Here is a 27,203-nt window from a genome sequence, read left to right as displayed (position 1 = left end):
TCCATCAGAGCCGCTGTGCCGCAAGGGAGCCCTCTCAACAGGCCACATCAATCCCAAATTGGTTCATCGCTGGATCTTTGACTCGCTCCTCCTTACATTTCCATGAGCTGGTGGCAGCTTCTCCCCCTCCTCACACACAGACCAATCTTTGTCCCACTTTTTATGGCCGTAATTTGCTAACGCTCTGGGTGCCTAATGACAAGATTAAATTTTTAGAGCACCTTCTTTAAGTGTAAGACAAGGCTTCCTAAACCCCATGCAATTTGTCGCTCTGCTGACTTTCAGACACACTCCTCACTCCATCATGCGCCTGGCGCGTCGAGCAGCGGGTGCCCCCGTCCCCCCGCCACATCGACATCTAATGGGGAAATCATTCTCCCCCTTGACGCAAAGTGTCGCAGCTCCAGCGCGACACGGGGAGCTCGGGCGGCCCCGCAGCCCGACACTGCAGCAGCTCCAGCCAGGCAGTCGTTGGGGTGATTTACTTAATGTTCTGTGAGAGGTAAGGAGCGGATGCAAATCCTTAATTACATTTTGAAAGCCCATTCTGGGTATTTTATCTCCTAGGAAAGCTCTTGCTGGGCTGAGCGCCGCGGGCCGCCCGGGCTGGCTCCGCACAGCTGGTTTGGGGGGCCGGCCGGGGGACACGGGGAGCAGGGAACGGGTGACGCTGCCATACAGGGTCTTTTCTACTCCCAGCAGGATCTTTTCTGACAAGCAACACACTAAACAAATAAAAACAACCTAATTCGGGATCTCAGTTACCACCTGTTACATGTACAGACTGCAGCTTCACCTGAGACAGAATCCTCAAAGCTGAGCAGAGAAACCCGGGCACAAGAAGCAAAGACACTTGCTGGCTCAATGGCAAAGATGATGAACTTGTCTCCAACTCCTCATGTTGATATTTATGAAATGTTAAGTCTTTATTTTAAAATGTTCCCTTAAGCTGGGTGACATGGCAATGAGTACGACCCACCAATAGCTCAGACTCTGTTGCATAACAAGATTTAGGGTCTGTGACCTAAAACCAATGGCTTCGTGTGTCAGGACAGTCTGCAGGAAGCTGCTTCACACACGGAATTACCTACATAGCCAAATGGAGTGATTTGCGCTTGGCACATCTGGCCTACGGCTGCCAACGAATGATTCTATGGGCTAATATGGACGAGTAACAGGCTGATGGAGAAACCATGATTGTAAAATGATTTAAAAAATATCTTAAGTTCTTTTTAATCCAAAATAAAAAATAATATACTTATAGTCAGCATTTTAATTCCTAGGGGGATTAATTTGAAAAAGAAAAAAGGCAAATTTACTATCAGCATAACAGCAGATGCGGGTTCTTGTACAGAGGGTGTAGGTTGCCTACAGCCGGGCTCAATTTGAACTTCCAGATAATGGGGTTTAACAAATAGGGGACTATGGATCCAAGCCGTTAGCAGCTCTCTGCTGGGTTGATGGCCCTACCCTTTCGACCAGACCAAGGCGATGCTTTTATCTGCCACGCTCGTTCACGTTGGTGATACCTATAATATCAACTCAACAATGCATGTTCTACAACTACATCTACTGCTACCAGTACGACTACTACAGTGCATGCATTTAGTTCAGTCCCACAGATACATACACTCTAAGAACAGGCAAGGGGAGATGTGAAATGTTTTACGGGACGACAGGTGTTTTGTTTTTTAAGTAAGGGAAATTAATAAAAAACATCAAAAGAAAGAAAGTGTACAAAAAATAGAGACATTTCTCAAGAGTTGATATGAGTTGTTTCTTGAACCGTTTCGTCCGAACAAGCAAAAAACATGCAACCAGCTGCTACTAACAAGAAGCTGGACACTGAGAGAGGATTAATAGGTGTGGACAAACCTTCCCGCTGAGAGCGCTCAGAAGAGTGTTTGAGAGGAGGTGTGCACGTCCGAGTGTAAGAGAGGCCGGAAAGTTTGCCTCAGAGACACCCTCTCTCACAGCAGCCCCAACCAAGCAAGAGAGAAAACAACAAAACATAACTGCTCACACTCACCATCAAGGTCAGTAGCTCACGTTACGAGATTTGTTAGAGCTGGCAAGTATAAAGTACAGTAAGGGGTTGTCGGGGCTCAAAGGCAGCACTGGCGAGCCGGGACCGGCGCCCCAAATCCAGATGTGCCGAGGTGTCGCCGCGCTGCGTGCCACCAAAGCGTGCCCGGGGAGCCTGCACCGCGACCGGCACCGGCACCGGCGGCTCTTCCAGCGGGAATCGGGCTGGGTTACGGGTGGCTTTACGGGTTTTGTCTCCAGTCCTCAGGGAGGAATAATTGGTGGCAACAGGTTGGGAACTGGAAAAATCTGAGACTTGTCAATGAACCACAGAGGAAGGAACAAAACCCCTCTTCTGCCCAATTTCCTTGTCTCCCTCTCCTGCCAAATGAATCCCTCCCATGGCAAATGCAAGATAAAAATGTGCCTCCCCATGACTGTATTTTGAAAAAAGCATTTACAAAACAAAAATGTTTTACACGTAAAATATGTCAGGTGAACTCAAAAGAAACGTGACACTGATAGTGAAGTTGTCTAGGAGGAGTTTGCGGCATTCAGACTTCTAAGTTTGATCGCGTTCTGTGGCTCAGGTCCCAATTCATTTAAAAAAATACAGGAATGGGTGAGGTTGTGAAAAGCGGCAGCGGGACCGGGCAGCACAGCCCCCGGCAGGCGTGCTGCGGGACCTCAGCTCGCCCGCCGCTGGGATGTCGCCGGGGCACGCGGTGTGCAAAGAGAAGCGCTGCTGCGTTCACCTTGCCGGCATGGGAGCAGCTACGCTGGACGTGGATCTAGCGGGGCACCGAGCACAGGCAGGGGAAATGCCCCTTGCTGCTGGCTGGAGGACAGAGCTGCTGCGACAGATAAAAGAACCTGTTTGTCTATCGAGGTGAAGCGGTGACCGCGTCCTCACGCACTGCAATAGAAAAAGAAGGGGCACGGGCCGGGGAGAGCAGGCAGCGCAGAACCGGGCTCTTCTCCGTTTACTGGCAGAAAGGGGCCAGCAAAGGCCAACTGTGCTGCGCCTTTGGGACCGGGCACGTGTGAAGGAGGGCTGCGCAAATTTGCAAAGGAAAAAGCAAAACCCAACTGAGAAGAATCAAAAAAAAACCCCAACCATTTTTCTTAGAATGAATCGGGCCCATACGCTGTATCGCAAGATGGATCGGACTCTACTGCTCCTGAACACAATTCACTACCATTGCTGGATGGAAGTGGCGAACCCAAGATGTCCCTTCCGAAAACCGTCTTTGGATGGAGATGGCTCTAGGTAAAACCCCACTGCTCCCGGAGTTTTGCTGGACACGTGAGCGGCCGTGGGGCCGGTGACAAATCGTCTTCCTCCTTGAGAGCTCAGCCTGGGAAGGGGGGGCTCTTTCCATTCAATTTTGCAGTTTGGCCAGTTTTGTGCACACAGGCAATTTTGAGGCTTGAAGGACATTTCCAAACACCATACTGCTCTTTAAACTTGCCAGAAAAGGTGTTGTTAATTTAGGGTTAGATTTAGTTTTGTATTGCAAGTTCAAATAAAAAAAAAAAAAACGAAAAAAAAAAACAATAAACCAAAACAAAACCAGAAAACCCAACAGAAGAAAAACCAAAACCCACTCAAATTAAAGACAAATGATTTTCAGGCACAGAATTGATCAATGCTCAGTTCAGTTGTAATGGGCACCAAAAGCACTCTGATTAAAAAATAATAATAATCAGGGAAGCAATGTTAATCCAGCCAAACCCTCTGTGCCTTGCTAAGGGGCAACTCACCAGCTCTGTTTGCACGTAAAACAAAACCTGAAGGGCAAAACATGGGGAAGAGGCAGAAGCAATGAGGTCTGTTTTCCAGAAATCATATGCAAAATCAATCTTTTTTGGTTTTTTGGGTTTCTTTTTCCCCTCCATGAAGGGGCGATGGGAGAAGCCGGGAGGGAGATGGGGAATCCCCACAACCAGTCTGGCAAGTCACCCCTTAAGCGCTCTCTACATGCCACAAGATGAAACTGGTACAGATAATCCTTTGTAGCCTGCAAGCAGTGCCAGTTTGCATGGAACGGAGTTCTCCTGATGTCTTTCTTTGGCCTCCATGGCCTCGGGCTCGCACTCGAGACACACCTGGGCCTGCGCCCTCCTCCTAACCCCTCACGCAGCCGTTTGCTCGGGGCTTTTCGGGAAGAGCTCGGTGAACCCACCGGCGCTGCCAGAAAAGCCACCGAGAAACCGCCACTTCAGGCCTGGGCCATGAGTGAGCTGGGAGCTGCGGCCAGCGCCATGGCCTCCACCGCGGCACCTCCGCCATGGCCTCCTCGGCATCACCTCGGCCATGGCCTCCACCGCGGCACCTCCGCCATGGCCCGGCCGGGCTGCGAGCCAGCAGCTCACTGATGGCCGTGCTGAACGCTTACACACCTGAGCAAACCCTAATTCACGTGTTGAGCTAAATTTAAAGCCTAAAGTAATAACGGCAATTGGCAACGGTTTATTTATTTCCCTTAGGGGGAAAAGAAATGCGAGTTTTCAGAAGCAGAGGAAGAAAAGCTTTGACGCTCCTCACGGAAGCTGAGGGGGTGGCCCCGCGCGGGCGGCAGGCGCTGTCCCCAGGGGTCGCCCCCTCGGGCTGGCGGAGCAGCGAGCGCACCCCAGGCACGGCGGGAGCAGCCGGGGCCGCCGCGCGACCCAACACCCGCTTTCCGTGAGGAACTAAAGCTTTTTTTCAAAAAAATGCAAATTGATTTTTTTAGGGTGTCCTTTATAACCTCGAATTTAAACCAAAGAAACAAAGAAACCAACACAATAAAGGAATAAATAAAGAAACAAATCAGAATAGCTACCCCGATTTTGGCGGTTCTCGCACCAATCCCCTGCGAGGTGCTCCAGGCCCCATGGCCTCTGCTTGTAGTTTGGGTTTGGTTTGGGACTGAATCATTTTATTTTGACCATTTGTTTTGAGGTCCTCAGGATAAGCGTGAGGAAAATCAGAGAAATGATGGAGAGCTGCAGCCACACAGAATACCGACAGAGCTTTTACCTGACCCTGCACTCTGAGGGTTTGCTCTTCCACGGGCCCCCCTACCTGATCCTCTTGCTGCCGCCACGGCTGCCGCTGCTACTGGTCCATAAGCCGCTGCTGGAAAACCTGGCCGTGGAGAAAAGGAGAAGGTGAAGAACGAAGCCAGCGGGTACCATGAGTCCCTGCGGGGCGGCCGCGGGGGGCACGGCGGTTCTGGAGGGCGCCGTCCCGGCTCTCCGTGCCGCCAATGGGCACTGCTTTTAGGAAGAGCCGAGCCCTTGCCGGGCGCCCGCTGCCGGCACAAGGGCGGCCCAGATCCCCTTGGCAGAAGAGGACGGCGGTGGCGCCTGGCGGCGCCCGGCCGCGGCAGCAGAGGTGCCGGGAGGACGGAGCGCCGCAGAGCCCGCAGCACTCGGCTGACGCCTCCGCGCTCTCCGACGGCCCCGCAAAACAACGAGGGAATTCTGCTCCGTGCTTATTTGCAAGTGATAATAACGTGCTGATCTACAGACAGAGCAGTAATGGAAAATATGAGGAGGTCCTCATGTCAAGATCACAGATTCTCTGGGATCAAGCAGAAAAAACTAGAATAGAGAGAAAGAGAGAGAGAGGAAGAAAGAAAGGAAAAAAGCTTCTGAAAGCAAAACAGCCGCAGATCAAGGAGCTCTAAGACAAACACCATGCTACAGGGGGACCGAGCGCTTACAGATGAATGAAATGCTGCCAGCAAGATTGCAGATTTAGTTTCTTTACTTAATTAATATTCCAAAGATCTGCCAGAGGCTCTGACTTAAAATCTATCTATTTTAAGAGGGCAACGGCAAGGTCCAGGTGATCAGCAAGAGCCCAAAGCCCCTTGCTGCAATGTCACCAAGCCCCTGGGGGGTCGCTGGTCTCCGGGGAGCTCTGCCCGCTCCTGGCGCCGGGGGTGTCCCCGCCACGGGACCTGCCCCTGGAGAGGCGCCGGGACTTTGATCACAGCTGCTTTGCGACGCTGAAGAACCACAGAAAAACAACCGAGGCAACAGAAAAAGAGAACAGTGAGCTAGAGGAGCGGAGAGAGACCCAGAGAAACCCGCGCACTACAAGCTCGCTACCTCTAGCACTATCGTCTCAGCTACAGATAATCTACTGGGGCAAAGAAGCAGAGGACAACTAGGCTAGAATTTGAAGCTACTTAAAACATCAATTAAAAAAAGACATACTTGCATTTAAATATGGTAATAGGGCTGTTGGGGGGAAAAAAATAGTACAGGTAAACATATGCACAGCTACCCCAGGCTGCTGTCTGCTGCTGCTCCCCACGCGCCGCACAAATCCTGTCCTCAGTGCCCATGTGAATCTATTCCGTTTCATTATGTTGATGAACTGCTACAACCTCTGAGGAGTGGGATGTAGGAGGACACATCCAGACCGGGGATATCATAACCAAATACCCAATCACTAAATTCCCTCTGGCTGGTGATGGAGCCATCGACCCTGGTCGGTTCGGCCCGACAGGTTTGGCTGGAGCTGCGATATCCTGGAGTGAGAAGACCCCGGTGTCAGAGTCAAACCAACCTCCAGACAGCAGGGGCAGCACTGGCAGGACCGGGCTCAGGCTCCGGGGCTTGGTTTCCACGCAGAGCCGTGCTCAGAGCAGCCCGAGCCCTCCCGCTGCGGCTCAGGAGGGAGCAGAGCCGGCACCATCCCCGTGGCACGGCCGGGACCAGCTGGCCACCGGCAAATCTCTCATCTGGAGGCTCCGGGGCTCCCTAAACCATCCATGAGGGATCAGAGGAGCCGTGGATTTTCCACAAAACAAAATGCCTCTGCCAAACCCAATCAAATCCCCTTCAAATCACCAAGCACTCCCTGAAAGCAGCACAAATAACAGGGCTGCGAAGTTTGTTTCTCTTGTTCGACTGCCAGGGATGCTCAGTATCTATTTGAAATGCAGGACAAAAAGTTTTGCCATGCAAAAGAAGAATGAAATAACAAGGGTGGAGAAGGCGCTCCGCGGAAAGAGCCTGAACAAAGGACCTGTTATTGCATTCCAGTGTGCACTGGGGACAGATGTGTGAAAAATTAATCCCTCCACACCCAAAGAAAGCTCTTATCCCACTTCTGAGATAAAAGCATCTGCGCGACATGGCACTCCAAACAACTCAAGTGTGATCGGCTGCTCGCGCTCTGCCGGGCACCCCCCGCGGCTGCGGGAGATGGAAACAGGGACTGATTATCACGACTGGCAAAATCCTGCTCAGCGATACAGCCTGCCGGGCTGGCTCCAGCACCGGAGGATCCCTACATCAACCCACCGTACCCAGAGCAATCGATCCCCACACTGCAATGACATTTGCCAGGCGCGGCATTAATCAGCTCGTTCGGCTGAAAACAAATTTCGCCGTCATCACGCTGCTGAGCACGTTAACGCTGCGCGCTGCCTCACGACCCGCTAACTTACTTCTGTACTTATGTGGTTGTTTGCCACAAACCTCTCAGCAGTGATCAGCAGCAACACTGTCCCCACGCCACGGATGGGATAAAACGAGGCAGAAAGAAGCAAAATGACTTGAGAAGACATTTCAGAGAGCCAAGGGTGCAGCGGGCTCCGGCACGTTCTGCTCAGGCTCTCCCACTGATCTCTGTAACGCCCCTCGCACAAACCCTACAGTGTTATTCAAGCACTTTGCCCACACTGTATTATTCCCTCCCGTTGTTTACAAACTTCTACACCAGTGAAGACTTGGAAGAACCGCACTACAGTGAGAGCGCAATTAATACCGCACCTGCTCTGCGTACTGCGGGAAACTTCCGACTCCATCACCCCTCTGCCTCCATTATCACAGCATTTTATTGACATTTGAGAGCTGAGGTGTCTGCAGCAGCAGAGCTGGACATGACCCGTCCCGCTCTGACCGACAGGAACCTCGGCATGGGGCACCGAGGACACCCCCGAGTGCCGAGCAGGGGCCAAGAGCCCAGCGTGCGAGGTGCCAGTGCCACGGCCGTCCCTCGCCACGCCTGGGAGCAGCGGTGCGGGGGCCCTGGGAGCAGCGGTGCGGGGGCCCTGGGAGCAGCGGTGCGGGGGCCCTGGGGGCCGTGGGGAATCAGCAGGGGCTCTGCACCGAGGGACCGGAGCGCCCCCCGGTCATCCTGAGCGGTGCTGGGGATGGGCACCTGGCGCAGAGCGGCGACTGCGGCGCGTTCCACACCCCACGGCAGCCAGGACCCCTGCCCTTGGGAGTCAACCGGAAAATCAAAAGGGGTGGAGGGAGAGATCGATTCATTCACTGTGTTTAAGGTGCTCGGATTCCTGCTGAAACCACCCCTGTCCCTGTTTGCGTATCCACTGGTTATAATTGCCCAGAGAAAACAAGACACCAAAGCTGTTCAAAAGGCCGAAAGTGCCCACTTTAGGCATTGCAATTAGAAGATATTTCACAATAAATGTTTTGCAATGGGCTCACACGCTGCCCAGGAAAGCCCTGAGGATTCACACCAATTTCATGCTCTCTTACTGCTCGGAACGAGCCAAAGCCAGTATTTGGAGTTCAATTTTTCACAGATAAATTTTTCTGCTTCCTGCATCAATAGTTTAACTTTAAATACCAAAGCAGCCTGGTGGACGCATCTGCTTTTAAATGCATTGCCCTCAGGCACAGACGCGCTTGAGGGCTGGATGCAGGGAACTCCTTCTCCAAGGCACAAACAAGTTTGGGAGAAGGGGGACACAGGGGTGGAAACGGCATCACCCAGCAGAGAACACGGCAAACAGCAGCGACTGAAAACCCACAAGAACCGTCTGACCCCAGCTTTCGCTTTGAAATCACCCACCGCTTCGGGCCGCTCTGCTCTGCTCAGCCCCCCAGGACCCCAAATGTCTTGTGTCCCCAAGGAACACAAGGGCCTGTCCTCCACAAACAGCCGGACAACAGGAATCAAAGCAAAAAGAAGCCACAAAGATCACCAAATCAGTTCTTGCATCAAAAAATCTTACACAAAGAATTTTCTCTGCTTCTAATGGCTAAAGCACTTGGGGCACGTTTAGACTTTGGCGATAAGCACATGGATTTAAAACAAGAATAAAAACAGGAGCTGAGATTCTCAAATCAACATCTGACTCCAGCAACTGACTTCAGAAAATGCCCCAAATGATGGGAGAATAAAGTAAACGCCCCCATAAAACTGCCCCTAGCAAGAGAAATCCTTTCTGTCTGCGGCCCGTTTGGAGTGTCTGCAGCTCCATGCTGCGACGCCCCCGTGTCGCTGTGCGGGCGCTCGCAGCCCCGCGCCGGGGAATCCCGCTCGGGGGGATCTTGCCCCAAACCACGCTGCCTGTTCCGCTGCCCGAGCCGCGCGCTTGGGAGGGTCACCCATCTCCCTGGAATATGAAATCACCCGCAGGCTGAGGGGAAACAGGAGAGGGGGGAACCGATATCCTCTTTTCAAACAACGTTACCAGCGGCTTTGATCAGCACAGAAAAGCGTCGCCAGGCTCACAGCTGTCATTTCAAATGGGTTCTCGCTTGCATTATTCTTTCCATTAGGCAGTGTTATCCTCTTTGTAGGATCTTTAGGCTTCAGTTCAAAAGTATCAGCGACTCAAAACCATGAAGCAGAAGAGCCCGGTAGCTTTCTTTCCTTTTGAAGGCAGGCAGGCGTGGGTCCCATTTACTGGACAAACATGGAGTCTAACGGTGAGCAGGCACGAGGAAAAGCTCCATCCCCAAACAATCCCTTTATGTTGAAAACCTTCATCTTTCACATCTCTCTGTCTCAGAATCCCCCTCCCTTTCTATAAGAAAACAAGAACGGGGAAGAAAGAGACCTGCTACCACTTCAGGCTTTAGATTAACAACTCAAGGCTCAACGTTTAAAGAACACGCAGCCAGAGAAATATAGTTTTATCTAGAACTGGTGAAAGATCAGGATTCTACCACGTCATTCAGGACACGCTGTTTAGTGGCAATGGGCTCTCTGGGATCTGACTGAAGCCTCTGGTGATGCTCTCGCAGGACAGAGGCAGCTACAAGCCCGGCTCGAAACGCCCCGCGGTCCCCCGGTGACCCCGCTTTGTCTCTACGCGAGGGGGACGCGCCGGCCGTGCAGCAGCAAACGGGGGGACCGGGCCGGGACCCCAGCGGCACACGGAATTGCTTTCCTAAGCTTTTCACCAATTCTATTAACACTTCAGGCATCTCCAAGCGCGCTCAGCCCCATTAAGCGTTTCCCTTTGTCTTTATATGCTGTGTGACACCAAGCTTACTGAAATCTAGTTCACCAGGTCAGGAAATGAGCAAACTCGAGATGCAGCACATGGCGCACGACGGGCAGCGCGAAGGGCGGCGCTGGGAGGACAGTCCACGTCAGCACCGCCCGCCCCGCGCTTCTCACGCTGCGTTTGCAGATGCATGTTGTTATGAACAAATATTTCCGCTTTGGAATTTCAACACAACAATAAAACCCAAATATAGTTCATTTAAAATTTGGCACTTCCACTTTATGTACAGTAAACGACCCATTTTTCAGCTGTTTACCACTCTCAGGCCACAGTTTGTAAAACGAGAATGATGCACTTTTGCCCAGTAATTACTTTATGCATCAGTGAGACAAAGCCTTGTTTGTCTCCAAATTATCATTCGGTGTCGTTTCAAGTGTAATAACCCTTTTGCAGTTATTTCACCATACAGAAAACTGGGAAACTTCTCAAAGGCAAATAGTGTATTCTACAAAAACTATTTATTCCAAAAAACCCAAACCAACAAGCAAAAGCTGGTACCTGATTTCACTTATTTACTCTGCTCAAAGATTGTCTCTATTCTATGGCAGCTTCAAGGCACCCACCACGCTTCTCCAATGTGTCCTATGGAAACTTGACCTCCCACCATCCAGCACTCAAACCCAATATGTAATTTGGATTCTCCCTAATTTAGTAACTGGTGAAACACAGAGAATTATGAGCTTCAAGTGAATGCAGCTGATGTGGGTGAAAGGGAATCTCAACCAAATCGCTTCCTAAAAGCAAGTAATTCTGTTTAACAGCAAGCTGATCGCTCCGATGAAAGCATTTCTCATTTTGAAGCCCAAAGCCAAACATTTACTATTGATTTTTAATCAACAAGGTAGGTGTAGATGAAACGATGGCTGCAGGGGGTGCAATAGCTGTGGACTCCCGCGCACAAGCAGCTCAGCAGCTCTGGTTTGTGTCAGTGCCGAATGAGCAGGGGCAGGATCGCTGGAACCGCATTAAGGCACAGATTGAAAGTTCAGCAGAGTGGCGCTGATTTGCTTCAAGCCTCATTTCAGTCGCTTTGTCGGTAAAGAAAATGAGCTATTTGGTTAAACCGCTTGCTTAAATTTTTATGAATGATCTAAACTATCTGAATAAGTATTATTAAAAGACAGATCCGTGCTGATGAACAAAGGCGTGACAAGAACTCGTGTCTGGAGGCTGAGGCTGGGAAAATTCAGCGCAGACAAGAGGAAACTATGTAAAGGAGAAGGTAATGGATCAGAGGACAAGGTTATCCGAGGGCAGGGATTCTCCACAGCCTGCGGGTCTGGAAGTCGCTGGCAGGGCTGGGAGCCCCCGCTGCCCGGCTGCAGGATCTGCCACCGCTGTTTCATAAGCCACGTTACCGAAAGGTCAGGGACTGTGGTGCTGAGCCCAGAGACCTTTAGAGCATCGCTGCAGCCAGCACACCCACTGCTGCTGCGCCTGCGGCCGGGAGGCCACTCATTACCAGCTCGAGCTCCCACTGCTAAATGGGACTGAAAACCAGTCACATTTGAATGTTTTTGCGCTTTAAGATGACTAATCTCTTCAAGTCCTCTGCAAGCCCCCGCTCCCAATTTCTAACAGCATTACAGTTAAGAACTGTATTCACAGAGGTCGAGGCCCCGGCAGCCTCGCCATGGAGAACTCCGCGCAGCGCAACCGGCACTGCCAGCCCACCTTCTGCTTTCTACAGGGTTATCCACGTTTTCTCCCCTACGTGCGTGTTTGTGTTATGTCTCTTTACTCTTGTGAGTAATTATTCTCATTATGGTTCCCAGCAGCGGCAGCTGTGGTCCGTCTGCAGCACGAACCGTCGCCCAGGGCCCCGGTGCTGCAGCATCACCCCCAAACGCAACGAGCCCCCGACACACTGGGACGTTTGGGTTTTCCCCCTTTCCTCTCCTCCCGGTCCCTTTACCATCACTGATTTTCAGGGCAGCAACCTGAAGTCTGAAAGCCGGTCTCCAACTCCATGCACCGACCAGTGAGCAGCTTAGAACAGGACAAGCAGCATTTAAGTTTGATGTTCAAAATGTTCTTGCTGCTCAAGCAGTTATTCAAGGTACCAGCAGAGAAAAACCTCCTGAAGGGGCACAGGCAGAACTTCTACCCAGCACGCTCTGCTGCTGACTTGGTGGAAGCTGGAGCACCGACTCAGATCAGCACGGAAACCCCACCTTGAATTTAACATTGAGATTATTTTAGGGGGTGAGGGAAATGGAGATGAAGAAGGAATTTTACACAATTTTCTGCAACATTAAAATTGCGACTCTTCTCAGGAAAAAATGTACCCAAGAGGCAAAGGTGCTTAAGCTCTGCTTGGACTCAGGGAATAGCTCTAGATCCCATTTTTCCTGTGTCAAAACAAAAGCTACTGTCAGCTGAGCAGGAGGTGAAGGAGAACCTGCTGCCCGGGGATTTATGGGCTTCGCTATATTAATTTCTCAGCCTGCTGTCTGCAGCTGCTCCGCACTCCAGGGAGGCACCTGCAGCGCGAAGCGGCCCTCCTCAGCAACACAAACCCACAACCTCCATCTTAAACCAGGCCCAGGCCACAGCCTTTGTTTTCGCTGCTGGAGGCTGGACGGAGCGGTCTGGAGAGAGCTCATTAGCGGGGTTCTAGCAGGTTTCAATGCACGTCGTAGCCACTTCACGCCATGCAGATGCAGCAAGGAAAGCATGCGGCACAGGGGTGATCAGAGCAGGTTTAAGCAGATAAGAAAGGGTTAGACAAAGGAGTGAGAACCTCTTCCAGCTCCGCTCACACCTATTATTGTTATATGTGGCTTAACTAACTGAAGAGACCATTTAAAACAGACTTTGTATTTCCTCCCCCTACTTTGCAGCTGCCAGCAATTCCACCCCCTTTCTTAAGTTTGATCATTAAAGTATCACGACCAAACTTTGCTCCTTCTACTGAACATGAGAAAAGTTTTAGACTAGTGGAACAGCGCTTTGAAAGAGCGTTTTACAGAGCTGGCTCTTACCAACACCAACTTCGCTACTCCCTGCCGGTAACGCAGCCACACGTAGGCAGCATCTCCACTTTCCAATGGTTTTCAATGCTCTCATAATAATGAAAAATGTGAGTTTAGACTTAGAACTGAGCTTGTGCTGCGTTCTCCCAGCAGCAGGCGCTGCCGGAGCACAACCCAGGCTGGGCTTTGCCAACTACGCAGCACCATCATTAATAAGCAAGTGTATTTCCCTGAGCTCTGAGAAGTTTGTCAAAATATTTGGTTTTCCCACCTTTCCCCACGTACAAAGGTTTTAATAAGCTTTAACAAACACACAAGCAAACAAAGCCTTAATTAAGGAAAAAAACCAAACCAAACCAAACCACAACAAACTAAATTCCTGAGCTGAAGGCTTCTAAGCACCTTGGCCGATCCCCAACCATCCAGGTAATGATGGAACAACGTACGACGGAGACAAACACAGCGCTGGCGCCGGAGCTCCCGTCTGCACGGAGCAGAACCGCGTTCCTGCGCTTAGTGCTGGGGAGTCGGCAACGGGGATTCCTAATTCGCTCCTGGGTTTGGTGGCTACAGCCGCGCGCGGGGCCGGCGCCGGGCACGGCGGAACGAGCGCCCCGCGCCACGCGGCGGGAACAGGGGGCGCTCCTCGCTGGGACAAAGGCTCTGCTGTCTTTTTGGGGTTTAACTTTTGCCGCAAGCACATCTTGCACAGAACCGTTGGTCTGTGGGTTCTTCAGCCACGGGCCGCACGCTCGGGGCGATGGGGGTTTGATTCGTTTATTAAACTGGCATTGGTACTGGTTATTTGGTGTGTCCAAAGCAAGATAGTAAAACTGCGAGCTAATAGAGCAGCAACACAGCATGTCCGTTGTAAACCATTTATTATTGTTTTCTACCTCGGTTACTTACAGGAAAAAGGTCATAAAAAAAAAAGAAAAAAAGAAAAGCACAGATGGACTATTTACAAAAAATGAGAAAATTCACAATAGCTGAAATGTTTGCAAATCATGCACACTAAGACAGGTTCACAACAGCAAAGCAATTCATAGCAAAAAAACCCAAACAAAATCATAAGAAGCCATACAGATTAAAAAAGCCATTGCCTGCAGAAAAGGAAAAAGAAACCCAACCAATCATTACATGGAGCATCTTCAGTGAAATGAACAGCACAGCCATGGATCGTAGAGCCTTGACACCGACATTTTAAACAGGTGGATTAACAAACATTAAAATGCATTACAGTTCTACCGCAAGCATGCAGTTCACTTCTCACAAACTTATCAAACGGGTACAAACACCTGTAAGAAAAACCAGAATTTAAATATGAGGCGTGTTTGGTACCCAAAAGTCCAGAATCTGGTCTCGTTAAGAGGAAAGCCAATGATGGAGGATTCACCACTCGGGTGTGCAGCTCTGCTGCCGGTCGGGTGGAGATTAAGAGTGTGACGCAGCCCAAGCCAGCGGGGAAGCTCGGCCCTCCTGCCAAAACTCCAGCAAACTGCCCTGATTTGCAGGGTGCAGAAGCAAAGCGGCTGCGGGGGGTGTGGATGCGGGGGTGCGGATGTGGGGTGTGGATGTGGGGGGTGCGGATGTGGGATGTGGATGCGGGGGGTGTGGATGTGGGGTGTGGATGTGGGGTGTGTGGATATGGGGTGTGTGGATGTGGGGTGTGGATGTGGGGTGTGTGGATGCCAGGGCTGCGGGTGTGGGGTGTGGATGCGGGGGTGCGGATGTGGGATGTGGATGCGGGGGGTGTGGATGTGGGGTGTGGATGTGGGGTGTGTGGATGTGGGGTGTGGATGTGGGGTGTGTGGATGCCAGGGCTGCGGGTGTGGGGTGTGGATGCGAGGGGTGCGGATGTGGGGTGTGTGGATGCGGGGGGTGCGGATTTGGGGTGTGGATGCGGGGGGTGCAGATGCGGGGGGTGCGGCCGGTGCTGGTGCCGCGGCAGGACCGGCCGAGCCCTTCGCCCGCTGCCACCACCAGGAGCCACCGACACCAACCCCGCGGGATGGGGCGTTTACCCCCCGGTAAACCCCCACACAGGGCACCGGCTCCGTAATTAACCCTGCGCTGCTAACGACCCCCGTGACACAGCCTCGCCCGCTCCACGCGGGTCGGGATTGGTGCCACTGCGGAACACCACGGTATTAAAAGCAGTGATGTGTCTCTCTGGGGCTGCTTGTACGACCTGATCATCGCTTTTGTTTCCTTGATCAAGTTTGTAAGAAGTTTGTGAGAAGCCATGCCTTCAGAACGCCCCGGCCCCTCCTGCCGACTTACATTCCAAGTGGGCATTAAAACTCATGACAAAGCAGAGGAAAAAAGCAAATAAAAAAGAAACAAAAGCCAACTCAAAGCAGTGAGGATATGGAGCCTTTAAAAATCAAAACGAAATTAAAAGTCCAGTCAATCAAACCAGCCAGTAAGAGCAGCAATTTTCAGTGGACATTGATATTAAGCACGGACCACCCAGGCTTTTCTGTCTTTCTCTCTCATTAGCACTGTAGTAAACCCCGATTAATTTGTTATGCATCTTTAAGAACTAGTTGATAAAAATTATGTCTTGTGAAATCGGCAAATAGTCTGCAAAGTGAAATAAGAACAGAAATTAATAGATTAAACTGAAAAGATAAGTCCCAGAAATTAAAAAATAAAAATGAAAATGCAAAGACACAGAAAGGGAGCGATTGCAATAAAAGAGAGAGTATGCACTGAGGTACGAAGGCCTAGAGGAAAAAAACAACGGGATGGGAGGAGATAGAGTGGCCAAAGTGGCCGCGTGTGTCTCTGTAGCAAAATGCACAGCCAGGTCTGTCCCTAACGCACCGCGGGACACAGCGCGGTATCGAGATGCATCGTATTGGTTTGTACATTAATCCCCGCTCGTGGCTGTGGCAGCACCGGCACTGCTGCCCCGCTGTTGTGTTGTTCTGTTGGAACCACGGCGCTGGGCGCTGGGCACGGCCGCTCACCAAACAGCGCGTCTCCCGCCCCCGCGCCAGGTCTGCACCTCCGGCCGCTCCGCGCGCCCAGCGCAGCCGCCCCGGCCCCACGGGCGCCTGTGGCAGAGCCGAGCCAGGCGGAGGGACGGGCTGGGGCTCCGAGGAGCAGGACGGCGCGCTGGAACCATGTTTTTGGCATTTGGCCCATGGCGCTGCAGGCTGGGCGGTCGCCGTGCTGACCCAGTCCCGTCCCCGGTGCCACGGGAGGAGGCAGCGCTGGGACGTGGCCCTGAGAGTGGGGACAGCCCGGCTGGCAGCAGGGACAGCACACAGCACAGCCCTGCGAGGGCACATCCCATCCTCAAAGCCCGACCTGCTCCCCGCTCGCGGAGCTGCACTCCCGCGGCACAGGCTCTGTCCCCAGCGCTCCGGCAAGGGGACACCCCGCGGCCATCCCACCGCTCCAACAGGCCCGAGTACCCAGACGTCTCAGAACAACCACCTAACGGCTCCACGACCGGTTCAGATTGCTGTTAAGGAATAAATTCTCCAAGTGGGAGAGGAGCCGGTGCCAGGCAGAGCTTTAGGGCCATCCCAGCCAGGCGCTGGGGGACTCTGAGCAGCCCCCTCGCTGAGATGCACCTGCTTTTGAGTGTTGACAATCCACTTCTACACACGTCATCTCTGCAAGAGACTGAAAACAACCAGCAAATATCTGGAAGGCCTGTTCCGAAAAAACAGGCCCTTAATAAAAACATATATAACGAGGGTAGAGTCAAACCTCTGCTGTCAGCTGGCAGACACCTTCATTTTAGATACGTTTATAATTAAAGTCATCTAAGCTCTGCCAATTTTCATCATTTACCAAAGGCGTCTCTCATTTAGCTGTCTTCATACCAATCAGCTGGGACAAGGAATCGTGAGGATCCGCGAGAAAAGCGTGAGACAGCGCGCAGACGGGGTCTGAAGCCTCATCCCCACGTTCGGGCCCCTGCCCGCGGGAGCCGCCGCGCCGAGGACGCGCTTCTGCGGCAGCTCCCAGCGCTGCGGTTCACCCTAATGAACGACCCAGCGCCCAACACGAGGCTGCAGCTCTGCCCCGACGTGCCGCAGGGAGCGCCGAGCGTCCCTCCACAGCCTCACCCGTGCCGAGGGACTGTCCCCATCGGCGTTTGGTTTTCACCCCGTTCCCCAATTGTCCCTCTGTCTTGAGCCCCCCAAGGAGCGGCGGTGGGGCCGCTCCGCCTGACCCGCAAACGGGAACGAACACCCGGCGCCGTGGGGTGTCCGGCCACCGGGAAGCCAATGACAGCCAAGCCGAACCATCGACCCACGGGCAGAAAGCGCCGCTGCCAAACCGGACCATTGACAGATTGGCAGAAAGCGCCGCCACCAAACTGAACCATTGACAGATTGGCAGAAAGCGCTGCTGCCAAACCGAACCATCGCCACACGGGCAGAAAGCGCCGCCGCCAAACCGAACCATTGCCACACAGGCAGAAAGCGCCGCCGCCAAACCGAACCATCGCCACAGGGGCAGAAAGCGTTCCTGCACAGGACGGCAGCGCGAGCGGCAGAACACGGGACGGGCGCACTTCTCACCCCAAGACTGCGCTGGTGCAGAATACCCACTTACCGCCCATCGTACGGGAACGTGTGCGCGTCTGTGTGTGTGCCTGTGTGCATCTCTACAAAATACATGACAGGAAAAACCCACCAGCGGGAGGGTAACGGCTCAGAAATGATCTGTCGTGCTATGTTTTAATTTAAGAAGTTTGTTTTCAAATAACCAGTACCAATTTACACACTAGTAAAAATGTATTTAAAATATGTCTATAGAAAGATCTATTTTAAAATAGTAAAAAAGGCAATAGTTGTTGTGTGAGATGCTCCCTGCAGACTCGCCTGTCTCAGCTTGCAGCAATGGATATTAGAAAAGGAACAAAAAAAAGGAGGAAAGAGGGGAAAGAAATAAATCTGCAATTGAAAAGTACATACCTGGGAACTGATAGCTGTAACTTGGGGCAAATCCAGGATATCCTCGGCCATACGTTGCAACAAAATTTGGGTAACCTTCGTCACAGAAACATGAAAGAGAGAGAGAGAAAGAGAAGGTGGAACATTAATAAAGGCTTTTTGTTTTTAAATACAAAGCAAAATGACAGGGAGGATGGGTGAGACTTGATTTTTACAGAAGTATTACAAAAGAAGATTCATTCTGCTCATGCAAAGTGCGGGAAGGTTCCATCATCATGGAGCAGAAAGCTCCGGAGTGGGCGGCGCTGGGTCCGGTGGGGCAGGGACCTGTCACGCCGTGATTAACATGCACCGGGGCGTCCGCGGCCCAAGGACTGTGCACACTTGTTAGCTGGAAGAGTAAATGCCAAATGCTGAGGCTAAACACATAACACGGGTTTGCTCTGACATTTGGAGAGCTTACAATGAATGTACTTTGCTGCAGAGCTATTGACAGTTGGAGATTAAGGTAGTAGTAATTCTTTATCCCAGGAGTGTGAAGGACAACAGTTAACACATCAAAGAGTTGAGGCAGCAACGGAACGGAGCCAGAGAGGCAAAGAGCTTTGAATTTTTCCAGAAAGTAAAACTCAGCTATGAGAAGCTTGGTTCTGACCCTCGGCACTTCCCTGCTCGGTCTTCCTAAGAACAGGAGCCACCCTGGTCGGTGTCACCAGACCCCTGCGCACCCAGAGCCACCACGCGGGTGCTCCCGCTGCCACCGCGTCACCGCAAACCTCGGAGCTGCGCTGGACCCCGACAGGAGCTGCAGCGGCCGAACGGCTCTTCTGGCTTTTCTCTATTCTTCAATACACTCGCACACTGTACAGCTATTTTTCTGCTGCTGCAAGTCCCTCCACTTCTGATTAGATTTATATATACGTATAATGTACTATTAACCATAATCTAAAACCGGAAGATCAAAATGCTTGGCTGAATGTTGATGACGGGATTAAGCAGCCCTGCGGTGCCCGGACAGGATGCTGCGGCTTCCAGCACCGTGTACACATCACTTAGCCCCTGCCTATTTATTTCAGAGCTCAACAGCTGGATTCCCTTAGAAATTAATCACTTCTGTTGTTAAATCAGATATTTCAGAGTTAAGCTTAACAAACCTTTTTTATTTTCTTTTTTTTTCCAAAAAACACTAATACTGATAACCAGATTGTTTGCTGAGTAACATCGTTAACACCAGTAACACCATTAACACCAGTAACACCAGCACAAGCTCCACCATGAAAAAACACCGCATGGTGTCCGAGCGCAGCCCCTCGTCAAGTGGAGAAAAGTGAGTTTAATTCCAATTCGAAGGACTCGGCAGCAGATCCGTCAGCTGGCGGTTCTGGAGGGGACGATGTGCTGGGCAGCGCCGGCGCTTTGCCGCGGGCGCAAACCGGCCGTGCCTGACGGCACCGGCGCAGCTGCCCGGGGCTCTCACCCGCGTCGCCAGCGCGCAGCGCTCCCCAGGTCAGGCAGATGAAATCATAAATTTATAATACAACATTACTTCAATTTTCCTCTTCATTCGCTGCTGCAGCGCCCAGCTCTGCTCTAGCGAGTCGCAGCCCGATCCACGCCGGGGAAATTGCCTGGCTGAATATCAATAGCGCATTAACACCGTGCCCATGTGGATGCTTCATCAGGCCGAATTATGGCCATGCTGACCTACCCGCTGCCTCCTTTAGGTGCCATCCTCATCCTGCATCGGGACCTGAGCGGTTTATTTGCGTCAGCAGTCCTGGGGCATGATCAATCTCTCTAATTATCCCTTGTTGCTGGACCAGAAATCCACGTTTTGCCTGGCTTGCCTCCTCTGAAGCGAGACCCTCCTGTGCACGGAAGCACAACTCAAACCAACCACCAAACTGCCTCCACACCACCGCGTGCAGCCAGGACCTCTGCTTTCAAAATTAATTCAAAAGTTCTGGTAAACGCAAGAACACTCTCGTGTGCCGGTGCTGCTGCAGCGAGGAGCGGCAGGTCCTCTGCAGGGACAGCAGGTCCTCCTGCCCGAGCACAGCCCCGCGTTGCAACTGAAACACTTGGGGTCTCCCTCCAAAGAAACGTGCTGCGGCCTTCACACGAGCCCCAGTGGCACGAGGAGCGCACACCAAACATCCGCCCCAGACGCTGGGGTGTCACGTAGGAGGGAGCAGCTATGGAGAAACGCGTCTGCTGGAGAAGCCTGTCCCTTGATCCAAGGGAATAAAGAGCGGCGCTGAAGCTGTCGGGAGCTAATGAAGGGCTCCCCTTCCCAACCTGCCTCAGCGGCAGCTGCTGCTCTATTAAACGGAGTCTGACGGAAAAAGGAATGACTTTCTTTGAAGGGCACAAGCTGCTTTTCTGCATGAGTTCAGCCTACCTGGGCGGAAGGTGTGCGGTAAGGCAGAGCCCAGTTTGCCGTGAGCGGTGGCCTAAGAAACCTGCAGAAATCGGGGGTTCGCACCTGACACCCCTTTGGCAGGCTGGGCTGTGAGCTGGATGGGCCAAGCGCTCCTGCCTCGGGGGGGCTGTGAGTTAAAAAGAGGACAATTTTAATATTGAACACCACCACATCTAAGATGCCCATTGCTAGAAGAGATGCGTGCCCGGGACCCCGGTTCAGACCCAGCAGCATGACCGTCACCTCCGGGACCACCCAACAGCAGCTGTGACAGCGCAGACGCAGAGAGCTGCTTCAGATGGAGGGGAGACAGAGACACCTCCCATTAATGTTGCTCCTCGGTTGCTTTCCTCTTTTCTCTCTCTTTTTCCCAAGTTTTCAGGTACAGACCTGGAGCGCAACAAGCAGCGGGGTAACACAGCAGCGCCCACACGTCCTTGGGTGACAGGGCTCCTGCTCTGGCAGCAGGACGGGGTGACAGATGAGGCTCCCGGGTGCATGGCAAGCTTCTCGGCCGCCGAACTGCTGCCGCCTGGCTGTGGATGGGACGTTGTGCGCTGGGGGGACACGGTGCTGGCTCTGGGCACCGCTGGGGCGGGAGCAGCGCGTGTCCGCTGCGCTGCCGGGGAGGGAGGTCACTGGAACTGAGACCGCTCCAGCCTGCTCGTTATGCAGAGCGGCTAATTAATATCCCCGATCTCCCCCGAGACCGCGCGTGTCCCGTCAGCAGAGCGAGCCCCAGACAGCCCAGACGCAGCCCTGGTAAAAGGCTCAGCCTGCCCGCCGCTCCCAGTCCAAAAATCCTTTCAGAAGAACACTTTAATTTTGTTCCAATCAGCCAAATCATCAGAGAAGCGGCTGGCTGTGCCCCTTTAGACCCCGGCTGCTGCGGGCTCCTTGGGGAGGTTGTGATTAATGAAAAAGACCAACTTCCTTAATAGCTTTGGAGGGAGTCGCTCTCCGCTCTTTCCTTTGGGTTGTCTGATGCGTTTGTTCCTGCGATCCCTCCTCTGCCCGCGAGCAGCATCTGGAGAAGGTGACCTTGAGCAAGGGCTTCTGCAAACAGGTATGAAAATCCTTCCAGAGCAGCCCCGATCACTCTGTTCCAGCCCAGCCAGGCTCCCGAAAGGAGGACCAGGGTCGGGCTGACACGGGTCCCCCGGGACCTCAGCACAACGCTCGGCTACTGCAGACGTTGCCTCTGGCGGTACGTTAATTGGTGTGCCTCGTGGTTTGATGGGTTAATTACACCCCTGTCCCAGCGCCGCGCAGCTGCCGGGCTTGGGAGGGAGACCGGGGCTCCCTGCCGAGCCGCTGCCCACCCGCCCTGCAAGCCAACTCTACCAGGAGCCTTTGAAACGGGGTTTACAACGGCCGCCCCGCCAGCCCGGCGCTCGGGGGCTGCAATCTCCTTGTTTAGCCCTTAATTATTTAACACGGTGCCACTGTAGAGAGGAGGAACCAGGAAGATGAAAAACCAGCTAGAGCAGATAATGAAGCATCTGGCCTTCAACATCAATCAATCATTAATTCCGAGCAAGTCACCCCAATTTGAAATCTAATAAGAGGACGTTGCGCGAGCAGCTGGAGCAGAGCCGGTCGGGGTGACCCGACTGCCGCGGCGGGATGGGGATTTGCCAACAGATCCGCTTGCCGAGGGCTCGTCCATGACTTCATGTGGCTCAAAAGTGCTGTGCTCCAGAGAGGCAGCGCCGGGGGGAACGGCTCACGCTGCACCCCAGCGCTGAATTTTCCCTTCGGTCTCTGGGGAGGGTCCCGCTCTGTTCCCCCCTTGCAAGGAGCAGGGTCGGGGCAGCGCTGCCCGACGGACGGAGCTGCCGCCTGACGGATGGCGCTGCCCAACGGACGGAGCTGCCGCCCGACAGACGGTGCTGCCGCCCGGCTCTGCTCCACCAGCCCGACCCTCAGCACCACGGCTGGACGAGAAAGAGAAATGGCAGAAATAAAGTACGTGTGCTCAAGCACACTGGGAACATACAGGTAACGAAATCACGGACTGACTAGAAGAAGATAAATATTTTAAGCATGAAATGTAATTTCCAAATACTATAGGGCAGGGTGGTGGTGGAGCGTGGGGACAGAAAAATAGATGATCAGCTGAAATAACCGAATTACGCATCCCAGAAATGGATCGCTCCAGCCACACGAACAGAAGTACTATTAATTCAGAGATAAAGCAAACATGGCAGGACCATTTTCCCTATCAAATCAAGCGGTGCCTCAAGTCAGACATCTCAGCCTGAGCCCCAGAGCCCCAGTCCTGGGCCTGCGGGTCCGCAGCAGCTCAGCAGAGCTCAGCACAACCAGCACCAGCTTTCAAGGCTGGTTTTTGTGCTCAGTTTCTGGGACCATGTAAATCCAGGGCAGGAAACTCAAAGCACCCTGGAGAGGCCGCGTACCAAGGACATTGCCTGGGAAGGGCCCATTTCTGCTGCCCCCCGGTTCTCACACGCTTTAGAGACACAGCAGGTGACAACCGAGGGGACGTCCAGTGATGCAAAGGGAGCGGAACGTTGAAAATGCTTGAGGTTTTACAAAAAGACATTGGCAATGGATTAGCAGCGTTTTGGCTTAGTCAATGTGAGGACAGAGTGTTAAGAGGTTGTCACATTATACAGAAAGAAGAACCATCTAGGCAGAAACAAATGAGAACCAATTATAACTAAATGGACCCTGTGCACAAATAGAATTTTGCCATTTAATATCATTTATCCCATTTAATTAGTATTTTCTGGACACAATACTCTGGACTAAAATACCGTTCCATCTCCTTGAAACTTGTAATTACTGTTGTGACCTGCACTGTCCGCACGTCCCTGCCTCCCCCGTCCCGCGCGCATTTCAGGACTGGCAACATTTTCAATTATCTGTGCTGAACTGTCAAAGATACCTTTAAAAGAAGGGGAATAATGTGTGACTCGATTCCTCTAAAAAAGGGGAGAGATCATTTTTAGTCAGAATGAACACCCTGCATCTTTCATCATTCTATTTTTGTGAGTAAAACAGGCTATTTAAAACACCCATTTAAATGCAAATTGTTATATTCCAGGAAGCAGGGTGAGGGGAGTTGATAATTTACCACCGACGGGGTTATTTTCCCCGCTGCCCCCGCTGAGGTTCCCGAGTGTCGGGTGCGGGGGGTCGGGAACGGGGCCGCGGGGGCTCCGGCACTTACCCAACATGCCCATCCCCAGCATGAAGGCGTCCATGGTGTACGGCAGCCCGCGCGCCCGGCCCCTCGTCCCTGGTGGAAACATCACTTCTTTAGGTTGTGCTTTCTTACATTCTACCTATTGAGCAGAAACATGTACAAATGAGATGCAAATGAATTCCATGTAAATGTCAAACGCAGAACCGATCTACTTACGGGGGGAGTTATATTTTTAGCGCCTGCCTCCCCGCACCGCCTCCCCCTCAAAGGTGAACTTTAAGAATAGCGTAAATGGATTTAAAACAGCAAACGTGGATGTCTCTTTAAACACACAGAGCAAACCCCTCTGGAAAGATGACACAAGTGCTGATTTAAGAAGCTGCCGTGCTCCTAAGGACCCGCGTGCTGCCTGCGCAGGGGCACGGGCGGCGCGGGATGAACAGAGGGAGGTCTCCGGCACAGCTCGATCGCAATCGATAACATAAAATGACTCTCGGTGATCATTACAAAAAGCTTCTTTTTAAATAGGAATAAAGAATCAATATTTCTACCCAGCAGAAAATTTCTGCAAACCCTATTAATAAACAATCTGCATTCTTTCACTTCCAGTTCGTCCTCTGGAAGTTGTTTAAGGCCACGTGAAGCACGTGGTGAGTCCTCACCGGCACCGTGCGACGTGACAACCCGGCCCGGCCTGGCCGGACGCCCGGGACCCCCGGCTGCTGCTTCTCAGCCTCTTTCGGGGTGAGAAAAGGGAGAAATAAAGCACTTCTCTATGTTTTGCAGCTCCAGCGCTGCCGACTCGCCCCCAGCAGAGCGTCCCCATGCTCCCCGCATCACCGGCCACCGGGAAGCTGGTTTGGAGCCATTCCAACCCACTTCTACGGCTTTCCAGCCCAGTACCCGCTCTGGGCACGAGGAGAAGCTGCAGCCTGCCGGCGCTGCCCAGCTCTGCTCCGCATGCCGGGACCGCTGCTCCGAGCGGAGGTCGGCGCTGAACCCAGAGCTCCTCGTCCTGTGTGCGGCACACGGGGGGCGCGCACCCCCGGCAGCCCGGGCGCTGCGGGGACACAGCTGCCCCCCAGTGCCCCGCAGCCCCAGCAGTGACCACCACTTCACTGTCTTATGAAAACCGGCCTCCTGTTCCTAAGCAACTCCATCAGGGAAAATCTCAGCTTTATACAATTTTCACTTAGGTAACAGAAAGGTTAACTGACTGTAATGGGAGTATTTTAAACAAACTCACCTCCTCCTCCCCTTCCCGCTGCAAACCTCCGCATTTACTTTGCTTGCTCGCAACGCTTCCCGAAGCCACCACTGTCCAAACACGCACTTCTTGTGAACAGGCTGCCCAACCCAGCCACGTTTGGGGCAAAATCCTTCGGGAGTTCAACTTTTGCTACTTTTCTGCCAAGAAGCGCTGGGGTCCCGGTGGGAGGCAGCGGAGAGGGGTACAGAGCGACCGGTGTGCGGGAAACGGGGAAAACGGGCAACAAACACCCTCTGAAACCATCCTTGGCTTCTTTTTAATCAGAGGGGCATTTAACAGGAGCACGCCAACCTGATTTCTCCAGCCACACGGCCCGGGTGAACACCACGTGTCATTTCACTTCGCAGCCACGTTTTTTGGGTCCGTCACCACCCCAAATGTCACGGCAGCATCGGCTACAGCTCGCGGCCGCTTGTGCTGCCAACAGTCGGCGTGATAAAAACAATCTAGCCTGGCTCGACGGACAATTAACAGGAAAATGAAGTTTGGATTAGCACCGTTAGAAACAATAACCCAGTAATTAGCTTTTGCAACCACAAACCAGCCTACCGCTGCTCTCTGAAAGATGAGCGTAATTTATGATTTTCACAGCGCACGAGGATATAAAGGGAATGGCAGTGAGCTGCAAAGAACTTTTAACTGGGGTTTACAGGGAAGAAAAACTCACCAGTAGGGAAGCAAAATAATTCCTGAGCCTTTGTAAACAAATATACCCCATAGTGAGGGCAAAAACATTCCCCGCTATCCAGCAGAGACTCTGTCCCCCAGGAGGGGTGACGGGGGACACGGGCCCTGCAGCCCAGCCGGGGAAGGGGCCGGGTGACCCTCGGCTGCATTGCTGCACCCCCATTCCACAACGCCAGGGCTCCAAGTGCTTTGCAGAAGCTGCTCACACGCCATCCCATCGGCAAACGGGGAAAGCGCAGCAGGAGGAGGCGCAGCGCCGTGTTAGCGCATGGGCCGGGGGCTTGGACGCTGCCTCTTCAGCAACAGAGGAGCAAACAGGGGAAAAGGGGCCAGGCTGCTTTTCTGCAAGAGCCCGGCCCTGCGTCCCCCGCGGAACCGGATGGACACGCCAAAACCACTCACGGCCACCGCGGGGAACCCCTGGGGACGGCAAAGGGGACAGTGATGGGGCTTCTCCAGCGTCCGGATCGATGAGCCCGAGCTCAGCTCCACCAGATCACCCCATGTCGTACATAAATCTGGACTTTGCACAAACGTTCGGTTCAGCATTTCTGTACATCGTAATAATTTCCAGACTGTTTCCACCTCCCCTATAGGAGTGATGTGCTTCACTTCGAGCAGCCTAACAAATGCCCTTTTAACTCTAAAAAAAAAAAAAAAAAAGAAAAAATCAAGGAAACTAAGATTCGCTATTTTTGTTTAGTCTAGTTTAGAGAACAAACGTTACACTGGGGTGCTCTTGGGTCAAGGCGAGCAGGCAAAGGCACGAGAACACAGGACGGCTGCGATGGGGACTGAAAAGCCTCTTAGAGCTGCCCAACACCGCGGGCTGGCAGCTCCGGCACCGGCACCAGCACGTCCCAAACGCCCAGAGCGAGCGGCTCAACGGGGAAAGCGGGGCTGGCTTGAGGGAAGCAGAACGCGCACACATTGGCAATGCACAAAAAGCCATTTTACCGCCCAAAGACAAGGCAACGTTGTCCTGCCAGCAACGTGCGATTCACTCAGTTACCTTGGGGACGTTGTGTTGCTCAGGGCACGGCAGCCAAAACTGCTGCTCCCCTAACAGAGAAATCTGTATTTGCCCTGTGCTGCTGCACGGGCTGCAGCAGGCAACAGCAAAAAGGTTGTGAGCACCTTTAGAAACCCCCTTAGACCACTGACAAAGGTGGGGTGGGGACGGTGGCACCAGAAGCTGCTGCCACCAGTGAGACACCAACCGGGGAGTCAGGAGGATGGAGCAGTTTGGGCTTTCCAGGACGGAGGTGCCTGAAACCACAAGGTATTAGGACGAACACCCAAATGCCCGCAGTGTGTGACACGCGCTTCCAAAACGTCACCGCGCAGTGACGGCTGCCAGTTCACAGAACAGCCCGGAACGTGCTGATGTGTTACACAAATCCACAACAAAAACCCCCCCAAACGAGAGAGGAATAGCCACAGGTGCTGCACTATATCGA

At 52.8% G+C, this 27,203-nt stretch overlaps 1 protein-coding gene across 2 annotated transcripts in view; it reads right to left on the bottom strand.

The window, feature by feature from the left end:
• MSI2 (musashi RNA binding protein 2) overlaps nt 1-27,203 on the bottom strand; it is a gene marked incomplete at its 3' end in the record, with an annotated part of 180,761 nt that overhangs the window by 12,073 nt on the left and 141,485 nt on the right. The window contains exons 9-11 of one of the 2 annotated variants that reach the window (XM_080357187.1): nt 23,811-23,925; nt 18,214-18,288; nt 5,093-5,155 (exon numbers count right to left, since the gene is read on the bottom strand). In XM_080357187.1, the coding sequence (XP_080213313.1) occupies nt 5,093-5,155; nt 18,214-18,288; nt 23,811-23,925 (253 nt within the window). Of the gene's footprint in view, nt 1-5,092; nt 5,156-15,815; nt 15,857-18,213; nt 18,289-23,810; nt 23,926-27,203 lie in introns of those variants that run through there. The other variant, XM_080357188.1, reaches the window with a different exon arrangement.

The sequence above is a fragment of the Nesoenas mayeri genome, assembly GCF_963082525.1.
Source record: "Nesoenas mayeri genome assembly, chromosome: 20".
Taxonomy (NCBI): domain Eukaryota; kingdom Metazoa; phylum Chordata; class Aves; order Columbiformes; family Columbidae; genus Nesoenas; species Nesoenas mayeri.
This window is presented reverse-complemented; position numbering and strand designations above follow the sequence as displayed.